This window comes from Heterocephalus glaber, unplaced genomic scaffold (assembly GCF_053883595.1).
Source record: "Heterocephalus glaber isolate CG9 unplaced genomic scaffold, H.glaber_assembly_v1.0 deba00001428, whole genome shotgun sequence".
NCBI lineage: Eukaryota > Metazoa > Chordata > Mammalia > Rodentia > Bathyergidae > Heterocephalus > Heterocephalus glaber.
The window spans coordinates 27650863-27676205 of NW_028258293.1; the positions used below are offsets into that span (position 1 = coordinate 27650863).

Genomic DNA, 25343 nt, shown 5'->3' on the forward strand with positions numbered 1-25343 from the left:
TAAATCCTTATCAGATAAATGCAAATATAAGATGTGCAAATATTTTATCCTATATTTTGGATTTTTTTTTTATTCTTGTTACCATCTTTCAATGCATAGAAGTTCTTAATTTGACTCAGGTATGGTGATGCATGCCTGTAATCCCAGCACTCAGGAGGCTGAGGCAGGAGGATTGCCATCAGTTTGAAGCTGACCTGGGCTACATAGTGAATTCAAGGACAGCCTGAAATTACATTGTGAGATCCTGTCTCAAAAAAAACCCCCTAATTTTTAAAGTCCAATTATTTTTCTTTGGTAGCTCATGCTTTTGATGTCAAATCTGTAGAATACACTGCCAAATCCAAGATAATAAATACTGTTTTCTTTTATAGTTAGATCATTGATCAATTTTGAGTTCATTTTTTATGAGGCAAGGGGTTCAACTTAGTGCAACTTCATTCTTTTGCATTTGGTTTTTCACTTATTCCGGAACATTTTGTTAAATATATAATTCTTTTCCTAATGGTCATGGTACCCGTGTTGAAAATCAATTGTTTACAGATGTTTCAGTTTATTTCTAGATTCTCAATTTTCTTTCACTGGTCTATATATCTATCCTTATGCCCATCCCATACTGTCTTGATTACTATAACTTCATAGTAATTTCTGAAATTTGGAAGTTGAATCCTTGAATTTTGTTTTTCCTTTTCAGTATTTCTTTGGCTATTTGGAGCTCCTTGGAGTTCTGTTTAAATTTTTTTTTTTTAAAGTTTATTTGTTACAAAATGTTAAATACTAAAGCTAAAAACATATAAATTCAGGTCAGCCTCTATTAAAATTACACACATGCCCTTCTTTGCAAAATCATTAAAGACTGAATTAAACAGATGCTTTAAATAAAATAAAGTACTCTTTGAGGACATTTGTGTCCAATTAGCTATAGCAATGTAGTGTAGTGTAGTGTAGTTTGTAAAATTATAGTTGGAAAGTTTAGCTATTGTGGAAATAAAATCTATCTAATTCTTCTGTCTTTTGCTACTACCCAGTGTGAAGCCACCATGCTGGTGTGGACGGGATGAACTTCAGTTACAACACTGCAAGTTCTCTATTACAAATCTAGGAACACAGGGTAGCCAGAAGTATACAAAGGGTTACGCAGCATGAAAACCTGGCCCCGAAAGAAAAGGCCTTAGTTCAAATATACATATCTTCTCTAGTTAAAATGATTGGGAAATATATTAAAGCAGAGATCAGCAAAAAGCACACATCTATCTAGAAATAACTGGCCAATTGAAAATCCTTCCTGGAAACTAGCACTCATTTCTCCATGATAGTTTATAAGTCTTTCAAATTTTCTATTTTAAATTGAGTGAATTCAAAGAGTCTACATTCAATGAGTTCTAAGACTAATTTGACTATATTTTAATTAACTCTGGAGAACTGAGGCATCTGGGTGAGTCACCCACATAGGTGGTAAAGAACTTTACAAATAAAACCTACATTGCAACACCCAGGAGTACCAGCTTCCAAACTCAATTCCCACTCAGGCCAAACAACCAAAAAGAACTAGCTACTATTTAAATATTAAATAGTGTTTTCAAGAAAATATTTTGTTTTGTAACTTGTATTTTTCCATTTTATAATTTTAAATGCTAAAATTAATTTAGGGATGAGAATGCACTTATGAAGATCAAAAGGCTACCACTGCACTTTAAAAGTTCATAAATGTGAAGGAATTTCTAGAAATCTGCTATGTTATCTATTCTTTACAATGCTAATCCTAGCTAAATGGGATTTGCTAATAGTCGATTACTTAGGTGATTAAAATACAAAAACCACAAAATGTATCCAAGTAATCTTCACTGACAATCCAATTGAAAGCAGGTTTCCTGAAATATATTCATAAGGAAGTTTTTACTCTTTCTTTTGATAGTATTGCTACACAAATAAGGGCTAACTGCATAGAATCCTAATACTACAGTGTAAGATTGTTTAATCAAATATTAGAAAAGCTGGAAAAATTATGTGCATTTTAAAGTCACTGGAATTTAAAAGAATAACATATTCCAATATTAAATTACAGATGACAATGGTGTGGTCAATAAATACTAAGTAATCTGTTTTCTACCTTCAAGTTTGTGAGCTTCTGATATAATCATGTCCGTACATATGTGACAGGAGAGAAACTAATTCTGTCCTCTATCCCAGTACCATTTTCTCTACACATAACAAGTCTCTGATTTATATCCTTTTTTAACTTACTGGGTAACCTTAAAGGACAAGACTCAACCCACTCTATGTCAAATAGCCTGACAGTCCTGGCAAGAACTCAAACAACCCAAGCCACTGACACTGACTGCTAATCTTAGCAAATATACTTTAAACAGTTATTGAGCTTTCGTAGCAAATTCTTCAGAAAGCATCGTTTCCTGTGTGTGTCTTTATAAGTGTGTATTAAAATCAAGATAGTCACTCTTCCCAATATCCTGGCTTTATAGAATGATCAAGAAAGTATTTATTAGGGGCCAGGGATTTAGCTCAGTGGTGCCACCGCCTGCATGGAAAGCTCAAAGTCCTGAGTTCGATCCCCGATACCAAAAAAAAAAAAGTATTTGTTCATCAGCAACAGAGCCAGGACTGGGTTTTAGAACTAAGCCAACACAAGGCGATTCTCATGAGCCAAGGGAGGTGGCAGGAGAGGCCCTGCATGGTACAGACACCCCAAGAGCAGGAACCCCACTGTCCTCTCTCCCTCCGAGAGACAAGCTGCCCTAGATACCCTCGACACCAGTGCCTCTCTTCCGCTTTCAGAGAGAATGATGTTTGGGCAGTAAACACGGTATTTTTCCTGCCAGGAAATACAGATAATTTTCCAGGCCGAGTGCAAAGGGAAAACACGGGGCCCTTCTTCAAACATTATAAAGAATTTCACGACAGCCACAGCCAAGCAGTGAAACAAGCACGAAGCCCTTCAAGTGTGGAGCCAGCACTGGGTGGGTTTCCTGTCCGGTCAGAACCCAGGGGAAGACAAGGAGATTTAGCTGGAGTTTCTAGATGAAAGAGAGTTTTGTTCATGATGTTGATTCAAACACTGACACTACTTTGGAACCAAGTAGCATGACACTTTCAAAGTCTCAAATTTTCATTTCAAACATTTCAGGTTGGACTGATTAGTCTTTTGCTCTAAATTGCTCACTGTAGAAATAGTTACATGGGGTCCTTCAATGCCCCTTATTTTAATGCAGCAACTAATCAGAGATGATGAATGTCTACATTAATCCTAATTGAGTTTTTAAAAAATTTAAGCATTTCTTAACAGGCAGTTGGTCACCAAAGCAAGAGAACATCTGAAAGGGAAAACATAGCTGTACAACAGTTTTATATTCTAGAGTAAACCCTTAGTTTTAGTCTGTGTTATATTTTGTTCCCTTTTAAGAATATAGTTGTAGGGTTTTCAAAGAGAACTGATACACACATTAAGCTGATTTTTTTTTAACACCCATACTGTCATTCAGTCATAAGAATGTCACTGGAATCCAGAGCTATCCCATTCTTCATAATAATGAAACCATGTATGTATATAAAAGCTCCAGGTTACATTACTAAGCAACGACATTTCCGGGAGTGAATATACTTCCTGTATTCCGCAAGCTGCTTCAAGTACAAATTTGATGGCCACCCGTGTTTCTCAACAAAACTGTGTTCTTGTACTGAAAGATCCTGAAATTCAGGCTTTTGACTGAAGATGAGGTAGTTGGTGGCAATGAAATGAAGGAGCCAGGTTGAAAGGCAGTCAGAGTGGTGAAACTTGGCCTTCTTGAGCAGGTCAACGATGTCCAGGTTCATGGAGGCCAGCTCCCTGCTCGGCATGCTCTGTAGCTGCGTGACAATGAACAGCTCGCAGATATGCTGCAGCCTGGACACCTGGTACATCTCCGCACAGATCAGCAGGCACATGGCCTGGAAGATGCCGGCTGGGCAACAGGAGTCTGTGTATAGGTATTCTAAAAACTACAAGAAAGTCTCTTTGGACACACCGTACACTGGAATCAGGACACTCTTTGCTTCCATGTAATTACCTTAAACATGGCCGCCATCACTTCACAGCGGGCCACCATGATGGCCCTGTGGGCTGGCACTGTCATACCTTGTATTTCAAAGACAACATCAGCAAGCATTGGTTTATTCAGGAAAAACTTGAGGGAAGTGTTATAAAACCACAGAGGTTTTCTGGCTTGGTAAGTTTTGCAATTCCTTAGGCAATTAATCTTTCCTGGTGTCTTTAAAATACATTTAACTTTCTCAATTACATCAGAAACATCTCCAGAATATTTCGACTTCTTCCTGATATCCTCTTCCAATTCTTCCCACTGAAAAGCACCTGAATAAATGAAGAGCAGGATGGCCGACAGACAAGAGCAGAAGACCAGGTCCTTGACAACCATGCACAGCGGCGGGTTGCCGGGGCAGGCCCAGCCAGCGCCTGGGGATGCAGTTGGATCCCGGTTTACAGCAAAGAGGTCCTGGATGGTCCGGATGATGTTGGGGTCCTGAATGTCGGCGGGACTCTTCACATTGAAAAGCAGCATGAAAACATGGCTTACGGCGCAGAGCACGATCTTGTGGGCCTCTGCCACTTCCTGCAAGTCTGGGTGGTAGAACACCACGTCCACACACTCGCAGCAGAACAGCAAGTTATTTAGGTCAGAGTTATAATGCGAAGCTTCAGCCTTTAACACAGGCATCTTTTCTGGTTGTTCAAGCTGTGGTGGTCTAATTCCATGAAATGAGGTGCACATTTTCCTTTTCTTCATTTTTTCACTTGTCTTCTGATTTAAGGCTTGAATCATAAAGTATTCCAACACGCCTCCAAAATATTTTCCTATATAGAAGTCATCCAGGCTGTGTAGTTCAAGATAGGTCGCCCCTAGTTCCTTCGCCAGCTGGATTCCTTCCGTTGTACTGACACAGCTCCCCCGGTCAGAGGTGCACAGTGGACAGGTACAAGGTAATTCTTCATTTTGTCTGGTACCAACTGCAGCAATGATGACTGGAACTGAATTTAATGCCCTTTTTATCACTGGAATATAATTATCTTTCACTTCATGGAATGAAAACTTGTCGTTTACGTTGTATTTGATCACAATGATGTCAGCTCTCCCAATTAGGTTTCGGGACGTGTACCAATCACTGTCAAAAATGTCCCAGACGGGACAGTCGTGGACCAGGAGCTTGACGTTCCCGAACGCGCTGGCCTGGTACTCCGTGAACACCGGCCGGGCCACCGTGCCGGCCGCGTTCAGCAACAAGCTGCTCTCGTCCCCCGAGACCAGAGGGCTTCCCCCCAGGTAGGTACGGATGAGCGCCGACGGCCGCTGGTCCTGGTGGAACGCGTCCCCCTCGTTCCCCAGAGCCACGATGTGAATGGACATGGTCTCCGAGCCCAGGGCAGGGCGGCTACTCGGAGAGAAGCGGCTCCTCACGGCCTCTCGGGGTCCGCGGGCGGCGTGGGAGCCCGCAGTCCGCTCATCCCTGGCCGTGTACGCCTCGCGCGCCTCCACCGCGGCGTGGCCGAACAGCGCGGGGGCCCGGAGCGGGCGGAGGGCGGCCAGCCGGTCACCAAGCGCGCGGGGATATCGTCATCGCGACCGCCGGGTCCCGGTCGCGCGGCAGCTCTGCGGCCCAAGAAGATTCCACCAAGCGTAGCCCCGTCTCCCCTGCGCCTCCGGGCGGGCTGCTGTCACCTCCCACTGCTGCAGCCCCTCCTCAGTTCTGTTTAAATTTAAGGTCTGGCTTTTCTATTTCTACAAAAATAGGCCATTGGAATTTTGATAGGCACTGTACTGAACCTGTAGATCACTTTGGAGGATACTACAAACTTAGCAATATGAAATAGTGCAAACCATGAACATTTATTTAAGGTTCTCTTTCTGTAGTACTTTGTATTTTTTAGTGTATAAGTCTTTCACCATTTTGGTTAAAGTTATTCACCAGGTGTGGTGGTGCATACCTCTAAACTGAGCACTCAGGAAGCTGAGGCAGGAGGATCACAAGTTTGATGCCAGCCTTGGGTACATAGTAAGTTCACGGCCAGCCTAGACTACACAGTGAGACCCTACAACAACAAAACAACACCAACAAAAATTTACTCCTAGGTACTTTAGTTTTGGATATCACTGTAGTTGGAATTATTTCCTTGGTTTTCTTTTTTGGATCATTCATTTGGAGAGAATAAAAACACAACTGGTTATTGTGGTTTTGCTTTTATACCTGTAAATTTGCTGAATTACTTTATCAGCTCTAGTAAATTTTATGTGGATTGTTGTATGGGATTTTCTATACATAATCATGTCATTGGAAGCAGGAATAATTTTAATTCTTTTTCTTACCTAATTGCTCTGGCTAGGACTTTCAGTACAAAAGTGAATGGTAGTAGTGAAATACATATCCTAGTCTTGTTCTTGATCTTCTAGGGAGATATTTAGTCTTTCATCACTGAATATTATATTAGCTAAAAGTTTTTCACAAATGCTATCATATTCAGTAATTTCCCTTCTATTCCTAGTTTTTCCTGTGTGTGTTTAAATCACAAAAGAGTGCTGATTTTGTCAAGTGTTTTTTTCTGTGTCTAAGGAAGTGACTATGATTTTCCCACTTTATTAAATTTACTTTTTTTGGTTAGTCTTCGAAGTATGAAGAATGGTAACATTAGACAATTTCCAAAGAAATAAGAATAACATTGCTATTTTATGAATTGTTCAAAGAACTATATTATTATTTGGTAGGGTTTCTTTATGCAGACAGAAAACAAGCACACATAAACTATAAGGCCAATAGAGCTATCCTAGGAGGTACTATCCTAGAGAAAATATCTATGACAACATCTGCTTCAGTTACATATACAAAGCATTACATAAAATATTAAGGAGAAAAGCAAGCTCCATAAATAATTAAAATTTAATAAAAGCTCTCAGAGCCAGCTGTTTCCATTTAGGGTATGAAAGATATACAGAGCACCTTTACATTTATAGCGTGCTGTGTCAGTATGAATTACCTCCAAAACATCTTTGGGATTAGGTTACATTTTGGACATGTGGGAAAAACAGATTTTTATCCCAGAAGACAAAGCAATAATGGTGCAGAATAAAAAACCTAAAGAGTTTCAAACTTCCCATTGGGTTATCAAATCACTCAGCTGCTTTCAGCAGTATAACAGGAGCAGGATAACAAGCTCTTTCTAAGAGAAAAGCACATGACAAAAACTTGTAGGCATGAGCTCCTCTCACTTAGAGCAAAAGAACACAGGCATATCTGCCAGATACATCACTGTTATTAAATTTTTATTCCTACCACTTTCTTTTATTTATTTATTTTTTGGTACCAGGGATCGAACTTGGCACCTTGCGCTTGCCAGGGAGGCACTGGAACCACTGAGCTAAATCCCCAGCCCCCCTACCACTTTCAATCTAGACATAAGAGCATCTCACCTATTCTACATCTCTGGGGAGCAAGATGCTCATATGAATGAATGCAGAAAATGAAAGATTATCCCTTTAGGTGTCCAAAGCAGTTCATAAATTCTTAATTCATTTTCAATTAAAATAATATAAGCTAAAGAGATAATATAACATACTACAGTAGAAGAGCATGAAAAGTGCTATGTGTCAATGTGTGACCTTGGGCAAGTCACACAAACTTTCTGACTCCAGGTTCCCCTATGAACCTCATGGGATTCAAGTTTCAGATGTGCTAAAAAATCCTAGAAAATTAAGCATGCCTATAATACTAGTTGTATTTTATGACTGTACTTTTTAATAAACTAAGCCTAGTATATCCAATCTAATTATTTCTTGGAAAAAGGAATTTCAAAGAATTTTGCCAGGAGATCACCTCTCTTATAGTTAGAATAAATGTAACAGAATAAAAATAAAATACAGTTTCTCATACAATTAAAAATGAAAAATGTAATCCTACCATATACTTCCACTAAATACAAACTGTAAAACTCACTTCTAAATAAGTCAGGGGTTAATGGGACAGTGTATGTATGGAAATAACAATGGAAGTCCTATGTGTTACAGATGGTAAAGTAGAAAGAAACATTTTAGCCTTAAATGGCTTTACTTGAAAACAGAAAGACTGAAAATATAAGGCTTAAATAGAAACATAAGCTTGAGAAAGAACAAGAACATAAATTCTAAGAATGTAGAAAGAATTAATGTAGATAAGGCAAAAATTAAAGGACCAAACAACATTGAGAAAAATGAAAGCCAGCTCTGGCAAAGATAAACAAAATAGACTGGTATGCGTGATCAAAGTAAGAAAAATAGCACAAACAACATTAGGAATAAAAAGGGAAATAACTAGGGGTAAACAAGCTTATGAAAAATCTTATGTCATCCAACTGGATAACAACTAAAATAGACAACTGTTTAGAAAAATGTAAGCTACTAAATTGTACTGAAAAAGAAATAGAAAACCTGAACAGACCAATAAACCAAAAAAATTTGATCAGTGATCAAAAATCAACTATTCCATAAAGGGAACAAAGCCAAGACACTTTTAGAGACTTGTTTTCAAGACTGTCCTAGGAAAAATTTCAAATAAAACACACTAGTGCAAAAAGAATTGTAAATACTACATACCTATTACTATAATTCTGCAATTAACATCTTACTTCATTTTCTTTCTCAAAATGTACTACCCATTTATCCATGCACATTTCTTTCTACACATCTATCCTTTTATATCTTTTATTGGATTCTGAGGGGTAAAAATATAGGATAATAGACAATATGACAAGACCTTAAAGTACCAGGCTAATAAGTAATGTTTGTATTTCCGTATCAGCTTAGTATTTTTTAATGTTTTTCTAAAAATAGAATTGGGTGCTCTGGTACACTGAAAATAAGAATATATGTATTTAGGATAGATTCTGCGCCCCTTTTCCCTCCTGTCTTTGGACACTATCTTGTGAAGATGGATACCCTGGTCCCTTTCCAGTTTCTAAAGGTATCAGCCAGTTCCCAGTCTCTTGCCACAAAAGAGAATTGAACAAGATCTTTTAAAGCATCAGTTAGAAAATACATTTATTTGGTCAGGAAACACTATGCATTCATTAGAAAGAAAATAACATGTACTAATCACAGGTACAATTTATCTTCTGAAGGATAATTTCTAAAGTGGAACTTCTGCCAAAAATACGATCTCTTTTTTTTTTAACCTCAAAAGTGATAATCAGATCCTAAGGAAAAGTAATCACATTTATTTTCTCAGCACACAGTCTAACACATCAGCAAAGCTAACAGATCAAAATTTTAAAATGAAAGACCACTATCAAAGAATGATGACATAAAAAGTACGGTTTAATTTGTAAATATAAGATAGTATAGTACTCATGTTAATCAAAATTATCAAATGCTAATTTCCCCATTGTGCCCTTTTATTATTTCTTTGCACTGAGACATGACCTTGTTGTTCCCACAAATGACTGAGTTGAATATATTCAAAATTCATTTCAGTGGAAGATGTAAGTGTTTAAATCATTCTTCTCAACTGTAATGCACGTGGCACTGGGCTGATGTTCTGAGCTGGCCTGGCTCATCAACTCCCTTTCTGCCTTTGGTCGTGGTACCAATGTCACTAATCCATCCTTGAAAACATACTACAACTTTGTGAAAAGGATGCTGTTCCCCAAAATGTGTCCTTTACAGCATTATTCTAATATCATTGGTACCTTCATTTTGTTTGTATGCGAAACACATTAGATTCAAACATATAAAGTACTAGAGTGCTGGGGATTCATACCACCCTTTGCGCTAACAGTACCTTACCTTGCTGGAGTTTTCTAATAAAAACTGGAATGTGTTCTGTACAGCTTGGCATGTTTCTAGCTCAGTCCGGCTGAAGGCTATTAAATAATCCTTGAGGTGATCATATACATTTCCATCAAGAGCCTGGAAGAGAGGAGTAAACAAAAGCAAAAAAACTATGACACATAATGCCAGTCTACAAGGAAAATAAGAATGTTTTGTTTAAAAGCCATTAATAAATGAACAAAAATACAGATTGGTATGTATGATGAAACAGAAATAGTTCATCTTTGGGAAAACGCAGAATCTCTCTAATAAATAGCAACTTTAAAAAAAAGTAAAACAATATTGCTAAAGCTGAAAGAAAAACAGCATGTAACTTGGAGACAAAAACCCCTGGGTTCTGATTGTTGCTCCTTTGCTTGATAGCTTCTGTAAACATTCCAGGACAGATGATACAGTAACAAAATGAAATAATATAAAGAATCTAGGCACAGAACCTAGAACAATGTAGACACTAAACAAACATTAATCTCCTCCATTTTTCCTTATACATTATTGATAGAATTATAATTTAGTATATATTTACCAAAGAAAAGTCAGAGAATCAGATGTGGTGGCACATGCCAGTAATCTCAGCACTTGGGAGGCTGAGGCTGGAGGATCACTGCAATTTTGAGGCCAGCCTTGGGTACATAGTGAGTTCAAGGCTGGTCGCCACTACATGGAGAGACCTTGTCTCAAAAATGAAAAAAAAAGGTGGGCCAGGGATCTAGCTCAGTGGTTCTGCCACCTGCTTTGCAAGTGAAAGGACCCAAGTTTGATCTGCAGTACCAAAAAATTTTAAAAAAATTTTTTTAAAGGAAAAGAAAAGTCAGAGAAAAAAACACAATAGAAATATTTAAAAAAAATTTTTAAAAGAAGTCAGAAACTGGAAACTGGATAAAGAAGATGTGGGTTTTTTATAAAATGGAGTACTACTCAGCCATAAAGAATGAAAAACTAGAGACGTTTATAGCTAAATGGATACATATTGAGGCCATAATCTTAAGTGAAATAAATAGGACACACATGTGTAAATACCAAATAGTTTCTCTAGTGTGAGAAACTGAAAGTGTAAATAAGGATGAAAATGATTAAAATGAATAATTGGTAATTTGAAATAGGAAAAGGTCCAAGGGTTTAGGGGTGGTGGGAGGGGAAGGGGAAAGGGAAGAAGGGAAAGGAAAAATTATAAGAAAGAAAAAAAAGGAATCAAAGTCTGTGTAAATAGGGAAGCGTGGAGGGGGTGAAGGGTGCACAGGTAATGGGAGAAAAAATAAGAACTATGTAACATCATGTTCAGGTACAAACACCCAATGATAAATGTAAATATACTGTATATCTAAAATGTACCAATAAATAAATAAATAAATATAAAAAAATTAAAGAAGTCAGAGGTTCTGTTTTGGGTAAGAAAAACCAGTGCAGTATCAACAGAATTTTAAACATTTTTATTTGTTTAAGCATTTATAGCAGGACTTTTTGAAATTGAAAAAAAATCGGAGAACTATTGAACATTTGTGTGACACTAAAATATAAGCAAGCATCAAATTAAGAACTGTGGAAACTGTACAGATGAAAAGTATGTATCAATATTAAAAAGCAAATAGAATACAAACATGCTCTCAACAACTATGGAAAATGTATCTGTAATAATAATAAACAAGGTTCTTGCCAGTCAATGGAGTCTTCTTAAAAACTAAGGTAGAATGCACTCAATATAATGATCATTATAATTTTTTTCAGTACTCCGGATCAATCCTCTGGGCTTACACATACTAAGCAAATGCTCTACCCTGAATTACATCCCTATCCCTTTTTAAGATGGTGTCTTAAAAATTTTGAGACAGTGCCTCACAAAGTTGCCCAGGTTGGTCTTGAACTTGTGGTTCTTTCTGCCTCAGCCTTCTGGTGGCTAGGATTATAGGAATATGCCACTGCTCCTGGCTGCTCTAGTAATTAGTGTACAACAGTCTTGCTGTGTAGTTCTGGCTGGTCTTGAACTCACTACGTAGCCCAGGCTGGCCTCAAACTCACAGCAATTCTCCTGCATCAGCCTCCCACGTGCTAAGATTACAGGCGTGTGCCACCAGGCGTGGCTGTGTCTGGCTTCTGTTATTATAATATTTTCAAGGTTCACCAATGTACTAGTACTTCATTCCTTTTTACAGCAGAGTAATAGTCCACTGTATGGATATACTATGTTTTTATCCATTCATTAGCTGATAGAAACTTGTTCCCTTTCCATTTTCTAGCTGTTATGAATAATACTGCCATGAACATTCACGTGCAAGGTTTTGTTTGAACTCCCATGTGGAAATTGAGCATACAAATAAAGACTTTCTTGACATATATCTAAAATACAGCCAACAGGTCAAGGGGAGAAAAACAGTTTCAAACGATTGTTCCCAGAACTTCCCTGCTAGGTCAATATAGCAGAACAGACTTTCTTATCTTTTAATGCCATATTTTTTCTTTTTAGCAACTTAACAGAACTTCAACGTATGACCTTAAGACTAAGACTAGTTTTACTTAGTGACTGCTGCTGCTCACCAGTTAGAGCCTGCCAGCTCCCTGAAGCACTGAAAGCACCAATAAACTTGCTTTCATAATGACTTGAGATTTCTCTGTCCTAATAAAGTCACCAACCTTTCCTCTGTTTTCCAGACATATGGGAGGCTATCCTGGCCTGTACATATATCCCGGATTGCAATCCTAATTTTTTTGTATTACTACCAATTACAACTTGTTTTGTTTTAGAGATTTGCTTCTACCTTTAACTTTGACATCTGTTTTATTTCTCTTGGGAACATTAGTAGGAATGAAATTTCTAGAAAAAAGAATATTTATTTGGGGAGCGCTGTACTGGGGATTGAACATAGGGACTTCACACTAAGCTACATCCTCAGCCATTTTTTAAGTTTTTGAGACATGGTCTTGGTAAATTACCAAGTTGCCCAGGCTGGGCTCCAATTTGCAACCCTTCTGCTTCAGCTGCACAGAGCCTTGGGATCGCAGGGATGCACACCATGCCCAGCTCATTTAGTAATTCTGTGTTTAACTATCTGAACTATTGGAGTCTCCCACAGTGTCTGTACCCCAACACCAGCAATGTGTGAGGATTCTAATCTCTCCACATCCTTGCTAACATTTGCTACTTTGTTTTTGATTTTTTTTTTAAGCATGAAAACCATTCTAGCAAGTGGGACATGGTATTTCATGGTGGCTCTGATTTGCATTTTTCTTTTCTTCGGAAAAGTTTACTGAAAACTTTAATGTAATCAAAATGTGACCTAACAGGGTTGTAATGAATTCAGCAAATCATTCTGCTGATATTTTAGAACTTATATCAGCTTTTGCCAGGCAATTTAAAAAATTCAAACATGAAAATTTCACAGTAAACTCCACCTCCACTAATTAATGGTGGTTAAAAATAATAGGCCCTAGCAAAACCTCTCATGTTACATGGTCACAACTCACAATTCTATACAAAGGTTCATGTTATAAAGCTCTCATGTAAAAATCAAATAATCAAGCAGCAATATTTTAAGTGCAGCACGGGGTCTTCCATGTCATTATTTTTTTTTTTGGTACCGGGGATCGAACTCGGGACCTTGCACTTGCAAGGCAGGCGGCGGAACCACTGAGCTAAATCCCTGGCCCTTCCATGTCATTATTGATTTGCATTTTTCTAATGACTAATGATGCTGACCATTGTGTCATGTGCTCACTGCCATTTATATACTTTCTTTAGAGAAATGTCTGTTCAAGCCCATGATTCATGTTTTAATTGGGTTGTCTTTTTGCTATTAAGTTGTAAAAGGTCCCTCATATATTCTGGATAGCAGATTCTTACAAGATAACCAATTTGCAAATATTTTCTCCCATTTTATGGGCTATCTTTTCAATTTCTAGATAGTATCTTTAGATAAAAGTTCTAAATTGTGAAGCAGTCTTATTTTTCTTTTGTTGCTGGTGTTTTCGTGTTATAAGAATCCTGTAGATGTTTTATAGTAAATTTCTTTTGTATCTTATGTTTGACTATTACATTAAATTTTTAGTATAAAAAATTTTTAAAGAAAATTCTATCCTCAAGTATTGAGTAATAAAGCCATACTCTTAAGTGAAATAAATAGGACACACATGTGTAAATACCAAATTGTCTCTCTGGTGTGAGAAACTGAAAGTGTAAATGAGGACCAAACTGTACAGTAGATAATGTAAAATAGGAAGCAAAGGTTCAAAGGGGACGGGGAAGTAGGAGGGTGGGGGAAAGAAAAAGAAGGGAAAGAAAAAAATATGAGAAAAGAAGAAAAAACCCGAAACAAAGCTTTTATAAATAGGGAGGGGTGGAGGGGTGGAAGGGGAATGGGAAAAAACAAGAACTAAGATATATCATGTACAGGTACAAATTCCCAACGATGAATGTGATCATAATGTATACCTAAAATGTACCAATAAAGTTAATTAAAAATAAATAAAGTTATACCTTCTGGCACTTACACCACTAGATGGCACCATGGAGTACTTTACATACAGACAGTGCAAATATCTCTAATATTTCCATGTAGTTATGTAACATCACCAGTTGAGTTGGAATAAAATTTTTTACTTTAAGACATACTTTTCATGAACTTGTTTAAAAAGAAACATATAACTTCTTTTGATACAAAGTTTTTGGTTTAGAAATGCTCTTGGTTGATGGTTATAATCATGTGTTCTAGGAAAGCACTGGAGTATCATATTTATATACAGCAAATAATAATATAGGAATCATTAGCTCAAGAAAAGAAGGCATGCACTTTAAGGTGAACCGAATACCCACAGAGTTTCTATAATCTCATTATTGAGTAATGACTCTACTAGGCATTGTGCTAGCTGTATGAATGCAAATGATAGGAAGAGGGAAGGAAGCCAGCCAAAGTCTTTCCCTCTTTTTCATTAGTATATATTTGTGATACATAATAAATAAATTCATCATGGGGAGTTGGCACATATAAATATCACATCTCAATCCTTTTACACCTTTTTGTTCTGTTTTTACTTTTTGGTTTTTTGGCAGTGCTGGGGATTGATTCCAGTACCTCATACATGCAAAATACACACTGTACCACTGAACTATATCCTAGCCCTCAAAATTATTTTATTACTTATCTGGATTATTATAACAGCAATCTCCTATGGCTCTGTACCAAGTTGTTTCTCTTGCCAACTAATATACATATGTAAGCTAGAAGAATGTCCCTAAATTCTGTATTTTATTTGACTGCTCAACACTAATTGGTTATCCATTACATTTGAGGTAAATTTTTTTTTTAAATATCATGGACTGTATAACTGGGACTTGGTTTTCCTTTTCAGCTTCTTTGCTTATTACTCCCCATTTCCTTTTCTGATTACACTTTTCCTACAGCACACATATTTTGGTTCCACTAATACTTCTCTTTTGCCTCTGAGCTTTCAGACAGGTCTGCTTTGACCATCTCTGTCCTCTCTCCCTTAATCTGGCTTCCTCTTATTCATCCTCCAAACTTCACCTGATCATTATCTACCCTGGATATCACTCTTGTCCTTTTGTTTCATAGCATATAACCTCATGCTTGTGATACATGCCTATCATTTGGTTTTCTAAGCCCTATAACTGAGAGATCAGTACAGGGTCTGACATTGGTGTGCAACAAATGTTTGTTCAACGAGTAACACATTGTATTAGAATTTACAGGTGAAAAAAAATGAACTCAGTCTGAACCCTACGACTAAAAAGTAAGCCTAGGGGCCGGGGATTTAGCTCAGTGGTTCTGGCGCCTGCCTCACAAGCGCAAGGTCCATACTTTGATCCCCGGTACCAATCAATCAATCAATAAAGTAAGCCCAATAATATAACACTAAGCCTAATTATGAAAGCTCAATTATGTAAACTAGCAACATTTTAATACAAGATAGAGAAGTAACTGACTCACGAAACTGTCTAATCTGGTAGTTTTCAAACCTTCTTAATGGCCTCTTATGTGGAATTCCAAGACATGAAACATACATAACTTTGGATGCCTCTTCTTCTTTCTAGAAGCATATCCTGCTCCCTTGTTCACAGAAGTAAGCTCCTCAGGCAAAGCTGGTATGCAAGGAAGAACCTCATATCTTTACCCTCTGATTCCAGTTACTGGTCAAAGCTGGGCATTTGATCTAAATCAGGCCATCTCTGGGATACAAATGAAAACATGAGTCCAAAATGGTCTAACCTTCCAACCAAATGGCTATTCTTCTCATCAAGTAGATAAAGCCCATTTGCAATGGGAAAAGAATTAAGCCAAATGACATGGAAGAGCTGTGATGAAAAATGTAGCAGAGTGTAGTTAGCTATAGAACAAATATTTCCTTAAATATTATCTCTGCTTTCTATTATTTCTATGTACAGTACCTGATACTTAAAATTGATTAAGTTTGGGGTCAAACTCATAATAGTTAAAAAACAAAAAAGGGATATTCTAAAGACACATTCAGAAACTCAGAATTCTAGGATGTTCCATGAAACATTTATAGGTAAGTATAAATTCCTGGAACTTGTTTGAAGAGGAAAATGATGATGTTAGACATTAGGAGAAAAATGTCATTTTTCTAAGCATTTGATGCAATTTTCCCTAAAGCAAATACTTTATAAACAGTGGCCTCCTTATTTAGATTCCGGAAGGTCACAGATTCTGCAGTCACAGCTTTCTGAGTTTCCTTAACAGCCTAGAACAACAAACTCTTCTGAGAGCAATAGACATTTCTAAAAGTCTTTGATAAAAATTCAAGGAAATAAATATCAAGATGATAAATCTGAGCTGTCTTAAAATTAAATCGTGAAACTCTACAGTAGTCCTTTGCTGATGTTGGAAGAAAATACTGCCTGCCTGTCTGCTTTTGTTTATCTTTCTCAGAAAAGATACAAGCTGTACTTGTAAGGAGAAAGTGGCTTTTTACAAATCCAAGGAAATCAAAGTAAATCCTGGGCTACCTTTGTATTACTATAAATCTCTTAACAAGTGGCTACATCTGTCAATTGATACAAAGTAAAATTAGAAACACATCCCTAATTTTATATTTGTTTCAGGTTCTGTGAAAGAGGAAGCAAATAAGAAAGTTTTTGTCTCTGAATTACAAAGCCAAGAAAGTAAAAATTAAATACTGTTTTTCTAAAGTCTGTGTTGTCCACTTGAGTATCTAGCAAGCAAAAAAGTCAGATGACGAGAGAGGTATGCTGAGTGAGCTATAACCATATAATACTTGGATCACAATCCCAATATGGTCTAATTTAATTGTGAGTGAGGTAAAACCACATATTTAGATCACAATCCCACTGCAGCCTGGTCCAAGAGAAAGCCTTGAACCATATACACCTATGTTCAAATCCCAGTCCTACCTCTTACTAGCAATATCACTCTGGAAAGATTCTGAATCTTCTTGATCTTTAATTTCCTGATCTGATAGTGTCAAAAGAGTATGCTTCTTATAAGAGATGGTTATTAAAAGAATGAAATGTAAGCTAGGTTTGATGGTGCAGACCTGTAATTCCCAGAACTCTTGGAGGCTGAAGTAGGTGGATCACAAGTTCAAGACCAGGCTGGGCAAGTTAGTTACTTAAGAAGGGCCTGTCTCAAAAGAAAACATTTTAAAAAGGCTGAGGATGTAGCTTGGTGCAAAGGACCTGGGCTCAATCCTTAGTGACATGATAAATAATTTTTTTGTATTACTCATGTTCACTTTTATTTAAATATACTCATCTTTTAAAAGAATAAACAACAAAAACCTACATTGAAAATATTCTACATAAATGTAAACATGCATGTCTGTTTCATAATTAAGCAAAATGAAATTTTTTTGGTACTGGGGATCGAATTCGGGACCTTCCACTTTCGAGGCAGGCAGCAGAACCACTGAGCTAAATCCCCAGTCTCAGCAAAATGAATTTTTAGGCATAAGATTTTTAAAAACTCATTGAATGAGATAACGAACCCAAGACAGAAATAATAAGAGCAAATAAAATATAAAGCGTCAATTGGTCTTGTCTTCCAAACTACTGATTAAGGCCTGAGTTTCACAAAACCTTACATTCCTTGCCAAATGGGAATATCCAGTTTGGCTGTACCTAATATATATTCAGAAAACAGACAAATAATCCTCTTTCTTACAAAATAATTCTCTCTCCTCCTCCTCCTCTCTCTCCCCCTCCCACCCTCCTCCCCCCTCTCTCTTCTCCTTCCCCTCTCCTCTATTCTCTTTTCTCTTGTACTAGTTTCTGAAATAGGGCAATAAGGATTTTGGAATTTCCAGTATTCCCACCAATGAAGCATACCACACATAGGAAAAAAAAAGAGATTCTGCTACAGAAGTAATGAGTGGCATTATTACAAATCTCTACTTTATTCATATTTATATTTATTTTATTTTATGTTTCCCCCAAACATGTTTTTACTAAAGCTTGCTTGACATAGCTCTTCAGAACATCAGATTTAGTCTTTTTATCTCATCTAAATGACTCATGGTACACTGCACATTGTATAAAATAACTGCAATTTAACAGTTCAGTTAGAAATTTTTAGCATGTACAGAATATATTCAGCTTTGTCCAAATGCCTGGAATGTTTTCACTTTGTCTAACTTCTATACTTCACTGGTTAGTTCTCTCTACCTCCTCCTCCACAGGCTTTAAGCAACTGAATATCTAGTCCTGTGATGACAATCCCTGATATTAAGCACCTCACACCAACCAAAGTTTGAGCACGAAAAAGGTGAGTTTGTGCTCACAGGGCACTCCACATGGATCAAAGCAGAGGCAGAGTCCATGAAACCAGTAAACATAGAACCTTAGACCTGGGGTTTGGAGTGGGGTGAGGAAAGCAGGAGAGACAGTGAAGGTACAGACATGGGAAGAAAAGTCCAGTTTAGCTGGTACAAGGATACCAGGGGGGAAGGACCCGTGTCTTGAAAGTCAGAATTACAATAGCCACACTTTTTATTAATGAAATGGCTCAGTTCTTAATTACTGATAGTATTACCTACCAAGTACTAGAACAAAAGCTAGTCTAATTTATCATTTTGATTATTCTTGTTTTCTTATAAAGCAATTCAGTAGGTCTTAAAATGATCTTTAGATGACCATTTAAAGTATATTTAAGATCATAAATATTTTCTTCAAAAATAGAGAAAGCTTAGAGTCACAGAAAACTTAGTCTTTGTACATATAGTACTTAATAAATGTGGCTTCTGACCTACTAAATACATAATGTAGGGTATTTTCAAATTTTAATACAGCAGCCAAGTTGTACTTTTTTGATATTTAGTTATTCAAAGCATTAAACCTTTCAAGTACAGAGTCTATAAAAAAAAGAACCTGGCTTTCCTTATTATAAATACTCACGTCTATCCTGAAGTCAATTCCAGTAAAAACTTCTGCTGTGCTAAGCAGTATTTGAATCACAGAAAAATATTAGCTAAGGTTATTTAAGGAGGAGGGAAGGTCAAGAAACACAGGATCCACTTCTCAGCAGTAATGACAGTGATTCCTCCCTTAAAAATTACTACTAAATATATATTTTTTCAATTAGCTACATTGTGGCTGCAACAGATGTATGCCAAATTTATCTTAAGGAATGGACTTAAAATTATAAAACAAAAATTAAGTTTCAACTTCCTTATTCCAAAGTTTAAGGTGCCCACAATTATAAATTAATTTTCCTTAAAGAGTCATAGAGGTTTATTTAGATTTTGAAAGTTGGCTTTTTGCTTCTTCTAGATTCTGATCTCTTACAGAAAACTCTCTGGTTGTAGGAAACCTATGAAGGTGGCAGGTGGCTCTTTCAGTAAGCAAGTAGTAAATATCCAGAGAGCTTCTTTAAGAACATCTGTGGACTGTTTACAACCCTGCTGGCAAGATCCTCTACTGTTTGATGTGACAGTGCTGCAGTCTCTACATACGAATTGCAACCAAATCCAAATTGAAAAGGCATTTATGGTCTAACACAGATGATTCTTGGCTCTGATTTTGTAGAAGCAGGAAAAGTAAGTTTTAGCCCCAAGTAGGAAACAGCTTTGCCATCACTAATAGTCTCTTAAATTCATTAGTACTAAGATTTCAAAGACAGACGTCTATAATATTTAAATGGGGCTTTATATGTACATGTATGTTTATCACAAAATGCACCACAATTTTGACACAAAACTGCCATTTAAAAAGCATGTTAGTATTTCATGAACAAGTCTGATCAGAAATATGCTTATTTTTAAAAGTCACCAAATATTATTTTAATATTTAAGATAATATATGCAATGAAGTAAGCCCAAAACGTGGCAAATAATAGTCAATAAATACATTTAGTATTTAATACTTAATAGTTAATAATAGTCTTAATAGTTTTCTTCCTTTTCAAAACAGCAGAGACCATGTGGATCTTGTTAATTATTGTGTCCTCAGTGAATGACACAGTGAAGGTGCTCAGTAGATATTTGTTAAATTATAAGTGTTATCAATAGCCTGAAATAAAAACATTTGCAATAGTCACTGTATCTCCCATGTCTAAAATAGAATCTAAGAGGATGCAAATACTTAGTAAATTATTTTGTATGTCAGTTTGCTTAGTACAAAATACAGACCTCAATTCTATTAATATATCATTACCATCTTTAGCATTAACTGTGTTCTCTCAATGATCCATCCCTTCTTTCAACTCATAACTAGTTAAAGAGTTGTTTAACACAAAATGAAAATGTTTGCCTTTTTAGTGAGCAAAGAGTTAAAACTTAAAAACAGTAAGAAGAGTCTATGCTCATCCAGGTTGTTGCTCATGTATGTGCATTTATTTAGTTATAATAATAGTTTTGATTAGGGTGTAAGAATAGGCACTTTCATACACTGCTTTTCAAAGTGGAAATTGATAGAATCTGTCTGGATTGCAATTGGTCAGTCTATATGCAAAGTATTAACAATCTTTCTTTTTGACCAAGAAATACATTATTCAAAGGTACTTCAAGGAAGTTATCTAAGAGGTGTACAAGGATCTGTATAAGAGAATATTCACTACAGATTTACAAAGGCAGAAAAAGGGGATAAGAAAATTTATGGCATATTACTATGATCAAATACTATGCAATTATTAAAATAATATTTTCAAGTAACATTTACATTTAAAGGCAGGAATAGCTCACAATGTATTTTCTGAGAAAAATAAAAAGTCCCACATGAATAATAAGATGGTACTGACTTTGAAACATGTACATGAAATATATGTACAGAAAAGATTTAAAAAGGACAAGCCCAAGGTGACAGGAAGAGTGGCTTACTGCTGCATATTGGAGTTATTTTAATTTTATCTTTGGTTTTTCTGTACTTCGCAAATTTTCTTTCAGTACTTTGGAAATCAAAGAGAAAATATATAATTTTTAAAATTAGAGAAAAACAAGAGATACTGACTTTTATTTTTATTGCTATATAATGCTATGTTATGCCATTCACTTTCCTTTTACTATAGCTATCACAATGAGTAAGAGCACCTAGAAATGGAAGAAAACTGGTGAAGTATAGTTTTATTACGCTTATGAAAAGAGAAGTTTTGAGAAAAAGGGAGTGTTAGCTATCAAAAACTGCTGGAGGCAAAGAATAATAAAGATAAAAGGCAACAAACAAGTTAATTACTGACATTGGTAAGAACAGGTTTATTAACATAGTGGGAGTGGAAGCCAATTTTAATTGGCTGTGCACTCAGTAGGAAGAGATCATAGCCAACTTTCAAAAGTCTAGATAAGAAGAAAGTCAATCTGTGATGCTGATATTTCAAAGTAATGTATGTGTATCATGGATTCACCGCTCCCCAGACACTGAGCTAGATAGCTTTACAGGGATGTGTAGCCAAAAGTTAAATAGATCAGCCCTAGCTTATAAAAAATTATTCCAGAACACAGAAGGAAATAGACTTCAAACTCATTTTGGGGATTAGCATATCTTTGGAAAAACTAAAACTAGAAAGAAGAAATTAAAGATCAATTTTACTTATGAAGATAGACATAAAATTCAAATTTAGATGTAAACAAATCTGGCAATGTATATTTATATACATATAATGCATATGATTACGTAGGATTTATTCCAAGAATGAAAAGAGGCTTAACATTACAAAATGCACTGATGTATTTCACTATATGAAAAATAATCAAACACTCACACTGAAAAAAGAAACAAAGCCAACACAAACCAACCTCCAAACTCACAACAGTAAAATGCAACCATAATTCATGATAATTTAGAAATTATGTGTAAAAGGTAACTAACTTCCTAATCATAAGGGGTAGTCTTTTAATGCAAATATCATATATTTCTTAAAACTTTCCAGTTGTTTGTCCCTTGAATCAGGAACTCTTATATTCGAAAACCTGAATAAATACAATACATAGGAAAAAAGAAATAAGCTGTAAAGAATAATAAATTATTAGTCATTATTTAGGATTATTAGTATTAAATTACAGTCAGCTGATGACTATATCGAGAAAAACTGAAGAGCAATTACAAAGTAGACAAATTTAATGAAGGCTGAATTTAAAAATGACTACTGAGGTGGGACTTCTGATATAGCAGAATGAACAGGCTGGAACCCCCCCCCCAAACAAAGCTTACAAAACTGGATGATTATCAAAATCAGCTGTTTCTGGCTCTGGAAATAAACCAACAGCAACCAGAAAATTGAAAAACTGCTAACCTTTGATTAAGAACAGTGGAAATCTGTGGCACTCCTGCCTGGAGCTGTCCCATCTCTGTTGGGTCTGGAAATAGAGTAAAGCTGCCAGTAAAAACTAGCTGGTTCACTGACAGAGGAACTAACACAACATGGAGCAGAGGGTGAAATACATGTTCATTAATCTTGGTGGGAGGTGCACCAGAAAAGTCAGCTGCTCTGATGAACTAGGGCTGTGTCCCAGTTGGGGAGGGTAACTGACTATCAGCTTAGCGAATTTAACATAAAGATCTTGCAAATGAAAGAGCCCTATGTTCTCTACATATTTCTAGGTGACAGTGAGGTTATGTGTACCTGCACAGGAGAAATGAGAAAGTGCAACAGAAAAAGCAACAGAAGACTACCTGAACTTGGAATGCGTTTCTCAACAAACCTATCATCTTATCATTTAATGTGTGAAGGCTTTACTGGTTTGAGGTGTTTGAGTACAACTTGTGACCAATGACTGGTTAACTGCCAGGACAAGCAGACACAAGGGCAAATCACAGGAATACAGCAAATAAAAAAATAAAAACAATAAAGAAATAGAGCAGAGATACTAGTGGCTGCATACTGCAGGAGAGACAGCTTCTACAGAATTAGTCTGAATAAGCATGAAGAACTGTCTACCCAATCAAAATCAGAAACAGAAATAACTCCCAAGAGGGGGGAAAAAGAACCCAGACATTTTACAATATAATATCACAAAAGTCTAGTTTTAAACAAATAGTCAAAATAATTTTTTAAAAAAGAACGTAGTTGGAGGATATATAATATCTGGTTTTAAAGCTCACTGCAAAGCTATAACCCTGAAGTACATAATAACGTAAGGACAAGCATAGAGGTTAATGGGACAAAACCTGGAGTGCAGAAATAAACACTGTATTTACATCAACCGATTTCAAAGAAGCCAAAGAAATTCATTGGGGCAAGGATTAACTCTTGAACAAGTACTGCTGGCAAGGTGGATACCCATATGCCAAGAAAACCTAACTTACACTCTTACCTCATACCATGTTTCAAAAAATTAACTCAAAATCAACAACAGACCTAAATGTTAAGAACTACAACTACAAAATTTCTAGAAGCAGCATAGGAGAAAGCCTTCATGACCTTGGGAAAGGTAAAGTTTTCTTAGATATGACACCAAAAGGAAGATCCCAAAAATTAAAAAAGAGCTAAACTGGATTATATAAAAATTTTAAACAATTGAACTTCAAAAGATACTACTTAAAAATAAGAATTCACAGACTTGGAAGGCATACATTCAAATTATGTATCTGAATGAACTTGTAGTTAGACTATATAAACTAATAATAATTCAATAAGAAGAAACAAAACCTAATTTTAAAAACAAAGGATTCAAATAGAAATTTCACCCAAATGATGAATGACCAGTAAGTACCTGAAGAGAAGCTCAACATCATTAGGAGAATGCAAATTGAAACTGTTTGGGGAGCCAGGTATGGTGATGCATACCTGTAATTCCAGCTACTCAGGATGCCTGAGACAAAAGGAACACAAGTTCAAGACCAGCCTGGGCAATTCAGTGAGACCATGTCTCAAAATAAAATAAAAAGGACTGGAAATGCAGCTTAGCACTCCCTAGATTAGTTCCCTCCAAATAACAAACAAACACTGTAATGAGCTACTACATCATAAATGACTGTAATATCAAAAACACAAACAATAGCAAGTGCTACCAGCAGTAATATGAAAAAGTTTGTCAGTTTCTCAAAAACATAAGTTAAACATAAACTGACCATATGACTCGGTAATTCTATTCCATCTACCCATAAGAAATGAAAACATTTGTGCACACAAAGACTTGTACATAAATATTTGAGGAAAAATTATTATAATGGCCAAAATCCAGAAAAAAATCCAAATGTCTATCAACTGGTAAACTAATAAAAATGTGATTATCTCCACATAATGGAGTACTATTTGGCAATAAAAAGGGATGAAAGACTGCTGTATTTCACAATATAGATGAAATTAAAAAATAATAAGTGAGAGAAGCCAGACACAAAAGACCACAAATTATGATTCTATTTATATAAAATGTCTAGAAAAGGCAAATCTATAAAGATAAAAAAGATTGGTGGTTGCCTGGGGTTGAAGATGAGGGAAGGAAATGGCTACATACAGGTATGAGGAAACCCTTAAGGGTTGTAGAAATTTAATAAAACAATTCTAATGATGGTTTCAGAACTGTAGTTTTCTGACAACATTGAATTGTGAACTCATAATTGATAAATTTTATGGTATAAAAATTAAAGTTTTTAAAAAGACTAATATACTACCATAATTATTAGTGTTTGCACTCACTATCAAAAAAGTTAAAATGTAAGGAAAAAAATTCAATATAGCAACATAAACAACATAGAAAAAAGATATTCTATATCAGAGCGTAGAAAATTTTAGGTATTAACTGGAGGATTTAATAAAAAACTAAATATGTTGAGATAAAAATAATGATGCTCATATATGAAAAGACTCAATATAAAAAGTCACCCAAATACCAGATTAAATGTAATCTCAACCAAAATACACAGAGAATAAACAAGCTGATTCTAAAGACAAGAGTGAAGGACTATTATGAAACAACATAATTTTGAAGAATGGTGTGATATTGGCATAGGGATAAAGAAGAAACCAATAAAACAGAATACAGAACCAGAAAGGGCTGGGATATACATAGTTCAGTGGTAGCGTGCTTTACTAGCATGTATGAGACCCTGGGTTCAATCTCCAGAACAAAGAA

The 25343-nt window shown here is 36.0% G+C and overlaps 1 protein-coding gene and 1 pseudogene across 13 annotated transcripts in view; both read right to left on the reverse strand.

The window, feature by feature from the left end:
• Fchsd2 (FCH and double SH3 domains 2) overlaps positions 1-25343 on the reverse strand; it is a 311736-nt gene that overhangs the window by 94598 nt on the left and 191795 nt on the right. For all 12 annotated transcript variants that reach the window (XM_087211911.1, XM_087211917.1, XM_087211912.1 and 9 more), the window contains one exon: positions 9813-9935. In XM_087211911.1, the coding sequence (XP_087068037.1) occupies positions 9813-9935 (123 nt within the window). The remainder of the gene's footprint in view (positions 1-9812; positions 9936-25343) is intronic.
• Positions 694-9714, reverse strand: LOC147828036 (rho-related BTB domain-containing protein 3 pseudogene; annotated as a pseudogene). The gene has a single exon (XR_015451473.1). The product of XR_015451473.1 is annotated as a rho-related BTB domain-containing protein 3 pseudogene (transcript).